This window comes from Tarenaya hassleriana, unplaced genomic scaffold, assembly GCF_000463585.1.
Source record: "Tarenaya hassleriana unplaced genomic scaffold, ASM46358v1 Cleome179, whole genome shotgun sequence".
NCBI classification, from domain to species: Eukaryota; Viridiplantae; Streptophyta; class Magnoliopsida; order Brassicales; family Cleomaceae; genus Tarenaya; species Tarenaya hassleriana.
In genome coordinates this window covers 144,649-160,066 of record NW_010965206.1, presented here as the reverse complement: position 1 = coordinate 160,066, position 15,418 = coordinate 144,649, and the positions used below count along the sequence as shown (strand labels likewise).

At 44.7% G+C, this 15,418-nt stretch overlaps 1 protein-coding gene across 1 annotated transcript in view; it reads right to left on the bottom strand.

Annotated features, from left to right (window-relative positions):
- Window positions 1-1,366: 1,366 nt before the first annotated feature.
- The window catches only part of LOC104810252, a 30,740-nt gene continuing 16,688 nt past the window's right edge, over window positions 1,367-15,418 (bottom strand). The window contains 1 exon segment of the mRNA XM_019202189.1: window positions 1,367-2,475. Coding sequence (XP_019057734.1) covers window positions 1,382-2,475 — 1,094 coding nt within the window. The 3' untranslated portion in view covers window positions 1,367-1,381.

Sequence of the window (15,418 nt, the reverse complement as noted above, 5' to 3'; positions counted from 1 at the left end):
CAACGTGCAAGATGATAACGTGCGCTGCAATCAAACGAAACCAATTCAGCGTGCAAGGTGGCGAACAAGCTTTACTTATTACGGACAGATTTGCAATCACGGCACAACAACACTCGAACAATTTCGTCTAACGGCCGAACAAGATAGATTTTTGTTACAACGTGCGAATACAATCACAAGCGAACGGATTTGCTTTTAATACCACGGATTGGACCGGAAATTAATCAACCAAAACGTGCAACACAAACCTTCTTCACACACGGATTCAAGCAAACAACAACATGCAGCTTGTTTCACACAATTAATCAAACACTCGGCGTGCACTCAACGAAAATGAAAGGAGTAAAAGAGAGGAACGAAACAACCTAGAGGAGGGCTGATGGATCGATGTAGATGAGGTTTCCTGGGCCGTTACTCCGTAGATTCGCTGCAAAACACGCAGAAGTGATCAGCTCTTGACAATGACGGAAAAAGTCGATAATACGAAATTGTTTTTGGTAAGATATGATTTTCGGTTTATAGAAACGAAATAGACAATAAAAGAACTAGAAAAGGAGAGATCTCACCGGGTTTAATTCGCCGTTGGACCGTTAAAGCTCTGATACCAAAATGATACACGCCTCGACTTAGCGGAAGAGATGCTCGGTGATAGAGATGGGCGAGATAGAGATGAAAGGGGGTTCAGAATCAATCACTCGTCCAAGCGGACTCTCGAACTCAATTCCGAATGAAAGGGTGGATGGCGAAGGGATAAGGGCGTATTCGGACAGACCAAATACAACTTTGGACGGACCAAAGTGATTCTCGGACGAACCAAGAGGGTGGCTCGGACCAACAAAGCAAAAACTCGGACCAACAAAGTTTGTCTCGACACGAAAATGATGTGGAGAAGAGTCTCAAAGACTTAGTTCGAAATTGATCAACCAAAAAGTTCTCTCAAAGTGGGTTTACATGGGTTTTAAATAGATGATACTAACAACTAGAAATTAAAGACAACTCAACATGCAAAGCTTCAACAATTCTCGTGCCATTAATGAAGTAGGTGGGGAGATACTAGCTGTTGGAAGATAACTTGGGTTCCAAGAAGCTTCCTTTGAGTAGTTTGCATCCTAAGTGTTCTCTTCTTCGCACACAAGCATATGACAAACCGTGGCGCATTCGGCCGAGGACGAGCACGCACGTTCGAGCGTGAGTTCAGACATGACACGAGACACGAAGGTATTGAGTTGTTGTCGAAGTGTCCTTGTCTTGGATCGAGTGATCGGAGGATCCATGCGAACGGGACGTGTAGGCTCAATCCTTGGATCTTCATGTTCCGGCTCCATTCCTGCTCCGAGCTCCGGTTCCGCTCCTTGCTCCGGTTATGCTCCTAGCTCTGCTTCTAGCTCCGTTCCTGTTCCAAGCTCCGGGATGTCCTCATCACCCTCTCCTTGACTTGCACCGCCATCACAAAATCATCTCGGAGACAATCATCAATGGGAACTTCCTCATGTCGCTCAATCCGAGATAAGTGGTCAGCTACCCCATTCTCCGTACCCTTCCTATCCCTAATCTCCAAGTCAAACTCTTGCAGCAAGAGAATCCATCCGATCAACCTCGGCTTGGCATCCTTCTTGGATAGGAGATACCTCAAAACGGCGTGGTCGGTGTACACAATCACCTTTGAACCGGCCAAGTAGGACCGAAATTTCTCAAAATCAAAGACAATGGTGAGTAGCTCCTTTTCGGTCGTGGAGTAGTTAACTTGTGCATCATCCAAGGCGTGACTCGCATAATAAACAACACGAAGCTTTCTGTCTTTCCTTTGGCCCAAAACAGTCCCAACGGCGAAATCACTCGCATCGCACATAAGCTCAAAGGGAGCTTCCCAATCCGGCGGCTGAATAATAGGCGGAGAAATCAATGCATTCTTCAAAGTCTCAAAGGCAGCCTTGCACTCAAGGATGAACTCAAAAGGCACATCCTTTGCAAGTAATTCCGTCAAAGGCCTTGAAATCTTGGAGAAGTCCTTGATGAACCTCCTATAGAACCCGATGTGTCCCAAGAAACTCCGGATTCCCTTAACATTCCGTGGAGGCGGCAACTTCTCTATCACTTCGACCTTAGCCCGATCAACCTCAATCCCTCTGCTTGAAATCTTGTGACCCAACACAATGCCCTCTTGGACCATGAAATGACATTTCTCCCAATTAAGCACAAGATTCGCCTCAACTCAACTGTCCAACACTCGACGCAAATTCATCAGACACACAGGAAAGGAGGGTCCATGGACAGAGAAATCATCCATGAACACCTTCATAACATCCTCAATAAGATCAAAAAATATCGCATTCATGCATCTTTGAAATGTCGCCGGTGCATTACACAAACCAAAGGGCATCCTACGGTATCCAAAGGTGCCATATGGGCATGTGAAGGTGGTCTTTTCCTGGTCGCTAGGGTGAATGGGGATTTGGAAGAACCCCGAATATCCGTCAAGAAAACAAAAGTGGGAATGCGTGGCTAATCTCTCTAGCATTTGGTCGATGAAGGGCAAAGAAAAATGGTCCTTGCGGGTGTTCGAATTCAGCTTCCTATAGTCAATGCACATCCTCCAACCCGTGACCGTCCTAGTGGTAATCAGCTCATTATGCTCGTTTTCCACTACAGTGATACCCCCTTCTTTGAAACAACTTGCACGGGACTAACCCATGCACTATCTGAAATCGGATAAATGATACCCGCATTTAACAGTTTTAGCACCTCTTTGTTCACTACCTCCTTCATGGTGGGATTCAACCTACGTTGATGCTCAATGGAAGTTTTGGAACTATCCTCTAAGTGAATGCGATGCATACAAAGAGATGGGCTAATGCCTCTAATATCGTCCAAAGTGTAACCCAAGGCATGCCAATACTCTCTAAGCAAAGTCACTAAGGCAGCTAGTTCCTCGGCACTCAAAGCAGGATTCACAATAATCGGGTAAGTAGAATTAGGATCGAGAAATTTATACCTAAGCCCTTGTGGTAAGGGCTCCAATTCCACCTTTGGCGCATTTTCTGGATCCCAGTCTTTCTTCCTGCTCGTCTCCATATTGGGTTGCTTGACTTGTATGGAGGAGATCAGAGCTTGATGACTCGGAGAGGATGATGATTCCTCTCTGTTCTCCTCATCCCTAAGCCAAGGGAACTCAAGGGCAGAGCAAAATAAGGGCTCAACGGCCCTGTACTTCCAACCCTCAAGCTCAATCTCTGAGCTATCATCCAAAGTCCGAACGATGTTCCGACTTCTTCCCAATTGCAGTACATGCTCTCTTGTACCGCGTTCAGTGCCATCTCGAGGGGATCTGAATCTCTGAACTCATCCCTCACTTCATTGACCAATGTGTCGATCAAATCTATGTAGAAGGAAGACTCTAACAAATGTGGCTGCTTAAGGTTCTGATCAAGTCTGAACTCAACCGTCTCATCACCAATCTTCATCGTGAGTCTACCCTCTCTGACATGCACAACAACATCTTCCCTGTTCAGAAACGGCCTACCAAGTATGATGGGGATTTTGGAATCCTCCGGCATGTCTAGAACAACAAAGTCGACGGGGACGTAGAACTCCCCTATCTTAAGAGGCACATCCTCTAAAATCCCAATGGGATACTTCACCGATCTATCGCCCAATTGCAGCGCCATCCTTGTCGGTTTCAGCTCACCGACATTAAGTTTCTTGAATATGGAGAGAGGCAGCAAACTGACACTTTCGCCCAAATCACAAAGTGCCCTCTCAATCTCCACATTCCCCAATTTGTGCGGGATGGAGAAGCTACTGGGATCAACCATCTTCTACCGTAACTCCGTCTGCAATATGGCTGCACTCACCTCCGTGCTAAGTGTCACTATCTCTTTCTCAACCGCCCTCTTCTTTGTAAGAATGTCCTTCAAAAATTTAGTATAGGACGGGATTTGGAGAACTACCTCATGAAAAGGCATGGTCACCTCTAGCTTCTTCAACATCTCCGTAAATTTGGCGAACTGGCTGTCTTCGTTATATTTCCTCGCCCGAGATGGAAATGGTAGAGGACATGCCTGTGGAGGAGGCGAAATATACCTCGCCTCTTCCCCCTCTACAACATGACCTTTGCCTTTATCTAAGGGGGGCCTCTGAGGTTCGTGTGAACCTTCTCCCTCTTCTCTGATGACAGGGGAGGTCTCCGGAAGCTGTCTTCCGCTTCTCAAACCTATAGCATTAATATGATCCCTTGGGTTAGGATCACCCTTACCCGGAAATTGGCCTTGAGGCCTCGCAGCTTGGGAAGCAAGTTGAGCAATCTGGTTATCCACAATCCTGAGATGTGCATCCACCCCATCCAATCTCTGCTCAAAGCTCTCTTGTTTCCCTTTAAATGCTTGCATCTCTTGACTCAGGCTAGAAAATGAGTTCTTCTGATCGTGCATTAGCTGAGCCAACATTGATTTTAATTCCGACTCTTCTTCCTTAGCCTGAGGCGGAGAAGCTCTGTATCCCTGATTCCTCTTATTGTAGTCATGGCCTTGATTCTGATACCCTTGATTCTGACTCTGATATCCCTGATTCTGGTATCTAGGCTGAAATCCCGGCGGTCCCTGAGGTCTCGATCCGCTTTGATGCTGAGGATTCAATGCTCCTTGCGGGTTGCCATAAGAGAGGCCAGGGTGGTTCCGATTCCCCGGATTATAGAAGTTCGATTGATTGTTATACTGATTTCATCCCACGTAGTCTACTTCTTCTATAGCTTCTTCTGCTTGGTCTACCATGTACATGCCCGGTTTAACCTTCTGCGGGTTTGAAGAACCGGACTTAGCAAGCTGTAGCTTGATGGCAGAGAGCTCCGAAAGAATGACCTGTAAAGCAGAAGACTCGCTAAGGTATAAAGCCATCAAGCTACAGTCTTAGGCAAAGATCGCATGCTGCCCATTTCCCCTGAAATGCTTCTTCCTTTTGCCATCTTAGCAATCTGCGCCTCTAATGCCTCGAAAGAGAGGTCATACATACTGCCTCCGCATGCTGCATCAACCCAGCGTCTTGTGTCGTCCCTAAGGCCATGTATGAAAGTAGAGAGGAGATATTTGCGGTCCATACCATGGTGCGGACACATTCTCTGATACTCTTTGAATCTCTCCCAAGCATCATACAAGGTCTCATCATCATCTTGGGCGTAGGAGTTGATCTTGTTCAAGGCCAACTGTGTCTTCATGGGCAAGTAGTATTTCATCATAAACTTCTCTTCCATCTCATCCCATGTAGAAATGGAATTTGGCTCAAGGTATAAAGCCAGTCCCGCGCCTTGTCCATTAAAGAGAAAGGAAAGGCCTCGATCATCACGTCCTCCATTGTCATGCCTTGTGGCTTCTTGATGGACCGACACATCATCTTAAACTGCGTAAGATGAGAATTTGGGTCCTCATTATGTCTCCCTCTGAAGCTCAACTGATTCAACATCTGAATGAACTGCGGTTGTAGCTCAAAATGGTCTAGGGGTGGTCGGTTGATGCACAAAGCAACTGAGTGTGCTTAGGTGTCGTGTACATTCCGAGCGTCTCCGGATTAGCTCGGACGTGCTCTCTTGGCTGCGCTTCATCCCTTGCTGCCTCTTCTGCCATTCTGTCCTCTCTTCGTTTTCTACGGATTTCCCTTTCTGTTCTGTCTATGTCCGGGTCAAAGGCAAGCTCAAATTCAGGATCGAGTTGTCTTCGGGTGGAACGTCTGCTGTTGCACTAAGGGAACGTGAAAAAATAAAAGTCCAGAAAAAGGCAGAGACGGTGAATCGAATAAAATAAAAAGGCAGAGAATAAAAAGAGGCACCCGAAAAAGTCCAGAACGATCCCGGAAAAGTCCAGAAAATTCTGGAGAAATCTAGAAAAATTCAGAAAAGTCCAGGAAATGTCCAGAATAACTTCGGAAAAGTCTAGGAAATCTGGAAATGTCCAGAGAAGTCCAGAAAATGTCCAGAAGAAGTCCAGAAAAGTCCACGGAAATACAAACAGCAGAAAATAAAAACAGAAAAATCAAGAAATAAAGGAAACAAAGAAAAATTGACTAAGAGAAAAATAAAAATCACACAAATACTCAAAGAAAAAGGAAGTGAACAAACACACAAAAAATCAAACCGAAAAAAAAATCATAGACTCTGGAAAGACTGACCTAGAGTCAATTTATCCTAGCTATGAAAACCGTCAAAAGTCCCCGGCAACGGTGCCAAAAAAATTGATCACTTGCGTGACGAGCTTTAAATTTATAACCCGAAACACAACGTATCCACAAGTATACCGGTCGATCACAGAGACTTGTGCGGTTAAACTAGGAATCGATCAAAACTAGGAAATGGTGAGAATAAATTTGGGAATTGTTTTTTTGTTGTTTTGGAAGTTGCAGAAAATTAAATGAGGGAAACTAAAATCAAAATTTCGAGCAATATTCAAGAGAAAATAATCAATGGAAAGGTTATGGGAATCGGGATTCACCGATCACGCAAGGATGTCGTAAGGGTTATGGACCTAGATCATGCTTGTTCTAAAGTGAGAGATTCGAAGACTAAGATCGGATTCGGCACTTTTGAGTTGAATGCCCGCTATCCAAGAGAACACCCTATCCACTTTCGTGGGTTAGAGTGAAACCCCGAATGCAATAAAACGCCCTTGTCATAATCCTAAGTTGGATCGAACCGAATTTCTTCGCATTCAATCTCAACCCAATTCAATGAATGCATCAAAGAACCAAGAATCCATGTCTCCATGAAATTCTCAATCCTAAAATCTACCCATAGGATTTTCATCCAAGAGGAAGCATTAAACACCATTCATCAAACTCTAGCAATCAAACCTAAACAATTGAATCACTCAATTCAATAAATCCTAGGTTTCCCTAAACATTCATTCAAGAGAGATAAACTTGAAGAACACAATTTCCATTCAATGCAAGGATTTGAAAGTATAAAAAAGCATAATCTTGGATCCAAAGTGAATACAAGCATCCTTACATGAGGGCTAATCCCTCATCCCACAACAAGAAACTACTCACAAACCATGTTCAAGAACAGGGGTAAGGGTAGTCTGGTGGAGAGAAAGGGAAAGAGATGCTCAATAGGATCTTCAATCTTCAAACCAAAGCAAACTCCTTGTTTCTCCTTCAAGATTTCAGCCCTAGGTCTTCTAGAAGAGAGAAAATCGCCGCCCTTGCTGTGTAAAAATCGAACCCCCTTCTAAAGTCCGAGAAAAGTCGGACTTAATCAGTTCCAGGTCACGCGGTCAGCCGGATCAAGGCTTGGTCCAGCGGACGGCACATAAAAAATGAAAGCGAAAACACGGCGCAAAAAGATCCTGGTCCGGCTGACCAAAACTGGTCAGCTCCGGACCAGAGCTGCAGTGGGTTCACTCCGACTGACTGGGCAGCGAGCGGCGGACTAGCGAAGGGCAAAGGCGTTCTGGTCCGACGGACCTGAATAGGTCAGCTCCGGATCAGTTGTTCTTCGAGGTCTGGTCAGGACAGAGTTCGCTGGCTTACTGAGCAGGCGAGTAATCCTAGTCCGGCTGACCAGAACTGGTCAACTCCGGACCAGGCATTGGTTTTTGTTTGGTCAGCTCGTCTTCGGTTCGGCGGACTGGCTGAGCACGCAACACTCCTGGTCCGGCTGACTAGAACTGGTCAGCTCCGGACCAGGCCTTCACTTTCGTCTGGTCAGGGGGCTTGGCTCAGCGCTGAGGAGCGAACTTGTGGACAGTCTCCTGGTCCACCGGACCAGAGTTGGTCAGGGGCGAACCAGATGAACTCTGCGAAATTTCTTCATCTTCTCTCCTCAGCCCGACTAGCAGACTTGGTCCGCCGGAGTGGAATCTGGTCAGGGGCGGACCGTGGTATATTTTCTCCGATTCTCGCCGACTTTGTGCGTTATGCCCTCGGGGTCCTGCCAAAGTCAAGAAATAGTCCCGAAACCCTAGGATGGCTCTAAAAATGCCTAAGAGTGTGTGGAAACCGTTTAGAAACCAAAGGCATACTCGTATGAAATCCAGATAAAATCCGAGCCATCAAAACCCTTGTGCATTGGAGAAAGAGTTTTCCAGTCCTAGCAGACAAGTTCCAAGCTGTTGAAATCCTTCCCGACGTGTGGATACGTGTAGAGGGCGAGGTGTTCTTCCTCACTTTTGTGATCGGATGAACACACCAATGGAAACAGGTTCTAGATCGATTGAGGTAAGTGTTCTAACATTCCTACGAAATCATGCATGCATGGTTTTAGGGTTTTATAGAAATTTTTTGTTTTACATTCCCTGCGCACCTAGAACTGATCTCATAGGAATTAGATTCGCTGTAGAGTTCCCAGAAATTTCCAATAGTGGTATCAGAGCTTCGTTGCTCTGTATGATTTCGTAGAACTCGATCACACACGTTATATGGTTTAAATCGTTAAATCCATGTTTGCTTTGATGCTATGCATGAATTGATTGTGAATCTAGAGTAGATTTCATGTTCTTTGTTGCATAGTGTGCAAGAGATTCGTTTTCTGAGTTCGCAGGCGAAAACCGGGTCGAATTCGGGTCTAAATCGGGGCCGAAACGACTAAAAACGTGACCTGATCACTTTTTCGCCTAGACCGATCGGTCTGATCCTCTGGATCGATTGGTCTAGGGTTTCGTATTTTCTCGTTTGGATCGAAAGGTTTGGACCGACCGGTCTGCATGTGTGGACCGTTCGGTCCAGGTCTTGGTCCGAGACCGATCGGTCTGGAAGGCCAGACCGAACGGTCTGATCGTTCCGGACCGACCAGGCCGAGATTCATGTGGACCGACCGGTCCACATCCCGAGGTAAAACCAAAAATTTTGGTTCTTCGATTCGTGATCTGATTTGAGCAAAGTTGCTTAATTCGATCAACTGTCATTCAGAATAACATGATTCAACCTTATGGATGGTCCATAGTCGGTGAATACATGTAACTTAATCAAGATATTGGATTTGCTTGATTGTGTGGGAGGTTCGGGATTGGGATTACATAATCGAATGGATGGTCTATTCGAATTATGTAATACATCTGATAAAGGAACAATAGTTGATCTGATTCAATTGGTACAATCGTTGCAACTAAACTGGTTAGATCTAGGAGTTCTACGAGTAAAGCACTTGTCAAGGCCTCGATCGTACGTGTCATGAGCCATGCCAAACTGGGTGTACCGTATTATCTTGGTGAGGCAAAATGGAGAAATTGTGGTTCTCATAGCTTGGAAGTAGATGCTTGATCTAAGTGTGGTTTAAAAATCCCTTTTATGTAATGCTAACCTTGTACCTTCCATTACTAGAGCACTTGTCAAGGCATCGATCGTCCGTATCACGGGTCATGCCAAAGGTGAGCGTGTCGGATTATCTTTGTGAGGCAAGATGGGAAATCGTAGTTCCCACTGCTTGAATATGGTTTAGCTTAGGTTAAGTTGTCAAGTTTGACTTGAGACTTAACGGTACAGATGAGACGAGTATGTAATGATTATCATAGTCTTATAAAGGATCTAAGAATCACATTGGATGTGATTGACATTAGATGTCTACCTAAATAGTGTTGGGATTCCTGGGATCTCTAGAGCGAATTCTATGCCTAAGAGATCGATTCTAGGGTTTGCGCAACGGATGTAAAACAAAAATTTATATGAAACCCTAGAGCCATGCATGTATGAATCGTAGAAACGTTAGAACGCTTACCTGAATCGATCTAGGGCCTGTATCAATTGTTGTGTTCGACCGACCACGAAAGGGAGGAACATTACCTCGCCCTCTACATGTATCAATACCTCGGGATGGATTCCAACGATTGGAACTTGTCTGCTAGGACCCGAATCAACTATTCGGTGTGTTGCTTCGAGAAAACGAGACTTAGATCACCTCTTAGAATCTTTTGGATCTCACCAAAGTCTGTTCAAGTTCACAAGTCAACTCTTTCTATTAGGGCTTTAATCTCATTCTTATAAAGTTATTTAACCCTAATTTTAGTTTAATTTTCGAAAAATCCGAAAGCCGGAACGGACGGTCCAGAAATGCACGTGGACCGTCCGTTCCAGACCTTCTAGAACGGGCAGACCGCGTTCTGGACCGTCGGGTCTAGACCTGGCGGACCGTCAGGTCTAGCCCTTCTGGTCCGTCCGGTCTGGACCCTTCTATCTCGGTTTTTTCGTCGTTTTCTCGTGCGTTTTGTCCTTCCCTGCGTGTGTGACCCTGTAGGTTCATTCGATATAGCAGTATAACCCGAAATCTCTATTTCGGATATACAAGTCATATGCGGTCTCTTGCAAGACACTATGACTACCTATCTCGAATAGAGTTTGTTCGTGATCTTACGAACGCCAGTGATGATTCCGGCTGATGATCCTTTTGTATCACGATATCATAAGTCGAACATAAGGCATGGACTGACCACCTTATCTGATTCGACTGCTATTCACTGAGTTCGACTGTACGAAATAGACGATGTTCGTCTATAGTGCGGCCACACATTTCACAGTCTCGCTCACACGAGGGGCCCAACGATATCTCTCTCTTTTACGAGAGGTACAAATCTCATCTTGACTATCTACAATCCAACACATGATTCGTTTCGTACCTGATACACGCCATTATAGTCCTCCTGTTACACAGGATGTTTGACGTATTCAAAGTACGCAACTCCTCATGTTGGATTCCGTAGAAATCTCAGGTCTTAGGATCCAATCATGGAACCGTCATATGAGATTCAAGTCATGACGCAAGTCAATGTGACAATATCATGCGGGTCAATCTAGTATTCCGTTCTCCAACGAATACCTATGATTGTTATCGTATCCAATACCTATGAACATCTCTATGATGATCAATCACACATCATACTAGTCTTAGTATGTCATTATTCCCACAATGACATATGACTAGGGAGTTTAGTATTGTTCATAACAATACATGAATTTCATAACATATCAAGTATGCAAAACATGTAATGAATAAAACACTCATCCATAAAACTATAGAAAGTGTCATCAAATGTATCATAATAAAGCTCGCAAAACAGTACATCATAGAGCACTAAACCAACAACCGTCCGTTCTGGCATGCTGGAATGGATGGTCCACGTGCAAATCTAGACGTTTCAAAAATAAATCGAAATTAAGGTTAATCACTTTATAAGAAGGAGATTAAGAACCCTAATGGAAGAGAGTCGACTGGGAGAACTTCTACAGACTTTTGGGTGATCCAAGAAGCTCTAAGAGGTAATCTAAGTCTCGTTTTCTCGAAGCAATATACCGAAGAGTTGATTCGGGTCCTAGCAGACAAGTTCCAACCGTTGGAATCCATCCCGAGGTGTGGATATGTGTAGAGGGCGAGGTAATCTTCCTCCCTTTCATGGTTGGACGAACACATCAATTGATACAAACCCCAGATCGATTGAGATAAGCGTTCTAACGTTTCTACGTAATCATACATGTTTGGTTCTAGGGTTTCATATAAATTTTTGTTTTACATCCGCTGCGCAAACCCTAGAATCGATCTCTTAGGAATAGGATTCGCTCTAGAGATCCCAGGAATCCCAACACATGCAACTTTGAAATGTCGCGGGTGCATTGCACAATCCAAATGGCATGCGTCTATATGCAAAAGTGCCGTAGGGGCATATGAATGTTGTTTTCTCTTGATCACTCGGATGGATAGGTATTTGAAAACCGTTGACAAAACAAAAATAAGAATGCAATGCAAGCCTTTCTAGCATTTGATCGATGAATGGAAGGGGAAAATGGTCCTTACGGATATTGGTGTTCAGTTTTCGATAATCAATGCACATTCTTCACCCCGTAACAGTTCTAGTCGGTATGAGTTCGTTGGTTTCATTAGGAACGACTCTGATCCCTCCCTTCTTGGGCACGACTTGCACCGGACTAACCCAAGAACTATCCGAAATCGGGTAAATAATACCCGCATCTAGCAATTTCTAGATCTCTTTCTTCACCACTTCTTTCATGTTCGGGTTTAGCCTATGTTGGTGCTCAATTGATGATTTCGTATTATCCTCTAAATGTATGGGATGCATGCAAAGAGACGGGCTAAGACCCTTGATGTCTCCTAGAGTGTAACCTAGGACTTCCCTGTATTGTGTAAGAAATGTGGTGAGTTTCCCTACTTGATCCTCATCCAACACATCATGAATGATAATGAGATAAGTAGAGTTTGAACCGAGAAATACATACCTAAGCCCTTGGGGTAAGGGCTTTAATTCCACTTGCGGAGCATGTTCAGGGTCCCAATCAGCATGTGTGTTCCATCTTGAGTCTTGAGGCGTGTCAAGAATGGCGTGAGTGGTCGAAAAGATGGTCCCGAGATTCAAATTATCATTTCCAGATGCAAACGAGTGACCCGCCTGGTTTTCTGAGTGGTCGCTCGTTTCGGTCGAAATAGGATCGATTTTGCTTAGACTTTTCGAGCGAGTCGCCCAAAATGTCGGGCAGTCACTCGTTTCTTCAGAAAAGTCTCCGATTTTGCTCAGACTTTTCGAGCGGGCCGCCCGAAATTCCGGGTGGTCGCTCGGTTCTGTCTGGATTTCATTTTCGACCTCTTGGTTGTCTAATGCCATCCTCGTGAGTTTCAAGTCATTTATGTTCAACTTCTTATAAATGGACAGCGGCATCAAACTCACGCTAGGTCCAAGATCGCATAACGCTCTATCAATCTCAATATTCCCCAACTTGCATGGAATAGAGAAACTTCCCGGATCAGACATCTTCGGAGGAAGTTCATGCTTGGTGATGGCTGCGCTAATCTCTGTGCTCAATGCCACAGTCTCCTTTTCAACTACCCGCTTCTTCGTTAAAATATCTTTGAGGAACTTCGCGTACGAGGGCATTTGGAGAATTGGCTCATGAAAAGGCATGGTAATCTCCATCTTCTTCAACATTTCCACAAATTTTTCAAATTGGCTGTCCTCATTTAATTTCTTTAATCGAGAAGGAAAGGGTATCGGGGGTACCTTGGGTGGAGGCGGAATGTAGACCGGTTCCTTCTCTTGCACTTGCACTTGCACTTTGGGGATATTTTCCTCTACAGCTTTTCCTTTCTTCTCCCTTGATAGCCTTGGAGGTGATGACTTTTCGATCATCGAGGGAGTGCTCTCCAGAAGTTGTTTTTCACTCCTTAGCTCCACCACATTAATATGTTCCCGAGGGTTCATCTCGTTCTTTTCGGGGAGCATACCTTGCTGTCTAGATGAGGAGGATGATGCAAGTTGCGCCACTTGATTGTCTAAGATTTTCAAGTGGGCTTGTACTCCTTCCAATTGCTTCTTGAATGCAACTTGCTCGTTCTCTATGCTCCCAATGGACACTCCTTGCGATTTTTTACCTTGGAGGATTTGCATAAGCATATCCTTGATGTCCGGGTCTTGCTCCCTGTGTTGCGCTTGCTGCGGTCTATAGTTGGAGTTTCCTTGATAACCCTGACTCCCTTAACCTTGTTGTTGGTATTTCGGTTGGAAGCTCGGGGGTCCTTTGTTGTTCCGTTGGAAGGCGGGTTGAGGATTTAGCGCATTTGACGTGTTCTTGTAGGAGAAGTTGGATGGTTCCTCAATCCGGGGTTGTATAGGTTGGGCGGATGAGTGTATTGATTAGGACCGACATAGTTAGCTTCTTCTGCCTCTTAGTCAACCATGTACATTCCCGGTTGAATTTGCGCTAAATTGTGGTCTTCCACAGCAGCTACTTGCTTGGGATTGGCGAGTTGAATCTTTATCTCGGCAAGATCGGATAACACCACCTTAAGAGCTGCATTTTCTCCCACATCACCTTTCACTGAGCTTCTCCTACTGAACTCGTTGGACGTATGGCTGCGTCCTTTGGCCAGTTTTGCAATTGTCGCTTCTAACTCTTGGAAAGGGATGTCATAAATATCACCTCCACATGCCGCAGCAATCCAAGACCGAGTGTCATCCTTCAATCCATAGATAAAGATGGATAGAAGGTAGTCTCTTTCCATTCCATGGTGAGGGCACATTCTTTGATATTCTTTGAATCGTTCCCATGCGTCGTGAAGATTCTCCCCATCCTCTTGCACAAAGGCATTGATCCGATTCCTCGCATGTTGAGTCTTGATAGGGGAGTAGTATTGCATAAGGAACTGCTCTTCCATCTCATCCCATGACGAGATGGAATTTGGCTCAAGAGTGTAGAACTAAACTCTAGCTCTCTCCGTAAGTGGGTAGGGGAAAGTTTCAAGGAGCACATCTTCTGTGGTTATCCCCGGTCCCTTCTTGATTGCCTTACAATTCATCTTGAAATTTGTAGGGTGAGCGTTCGGATCCTCGTTGGGTTTTCCACGGAAACTCAGGTTGTAGAGCATTTGAATGCATTGAGGTAAGAGTTCGAAATCTTCCAACGGCTCCTTGTTGATGCATGATAGTAACTGAGTATGCTTCGGTTCTGTGTAGTTCGAAGCGTTCTAGGGGCTGCTTGGGCTGGACTCTTTGGGCATTCACCCCTCTCAACAACTCTTCGGCCATTTCGGGTTGATCTCTTCGGGCGTTGTTTCCTCTCAGAAATTCTTTGGCCATCCCCCACTGTCTTTGCTGTTTCCGAGCGAAGCGTAGGGTTCTTTCAATTTGGGTCGAAGACGAGTTGATCTCTGCCGGTTGTGTTTCTTGTCATGCACCGGAAGAGCTGCGCACCAAAGAAACGAAACGGACTGAAAGTGGTGCGAAAAGGTTATGTCACAAAGTAATCCAAACAAGAATCCAAGCAATGGTGATCTAGCAAAAATCTAGACTAACACGAAAAACGCCTAGTCTCCGGCAACGGCGCCAAAAACTTGATGCGCACACACCGAGTCTTACATTTAGTACCTGATTCGTACCACTATCTGCACGTATACGGTAGTTGTAGTACCGGGGTCGAACACGAGGACTAGAATGAATCAGTCTATCTTTAAGCTAGATTGGTGATCGAGTAAAAATAAGGTGATGGTAGGTATCGGGATGAAAGCAAGCAAATAAAATCAACGGGGTTAAAAACAATGATTCTAGGCGTTGTAAATTCGGGATCCCTCAATAATTATATGGACGGTTGATGATGCTACAATATCTACGGGTTTATCTTCCAAACGTGATTTCAAGCACTTCATTTTAGGGTTTGTCTCTCCCGAGCTTAAACTCACTACCTAAAGAATCGATTTACCTATCTCCCAATAGTCTAAATGATCTCTAGATGCATTAATATTCTCTATCATGAACCCTAAGCAAGTTAATTCATTTCCCAATGTGAATAATGTTGGGAATTTATGGGATCTCTAAAGCGAATCTAATTGCTAAAAGATCGATTCTAGGGTTTGCGCAGTGGATGTAAAACAAAAATTTCTATAAAACCCTAGAATAATGCATGTATGAATCGTAGAAACGTTAGAACGCTTACCTCAATCGATCCG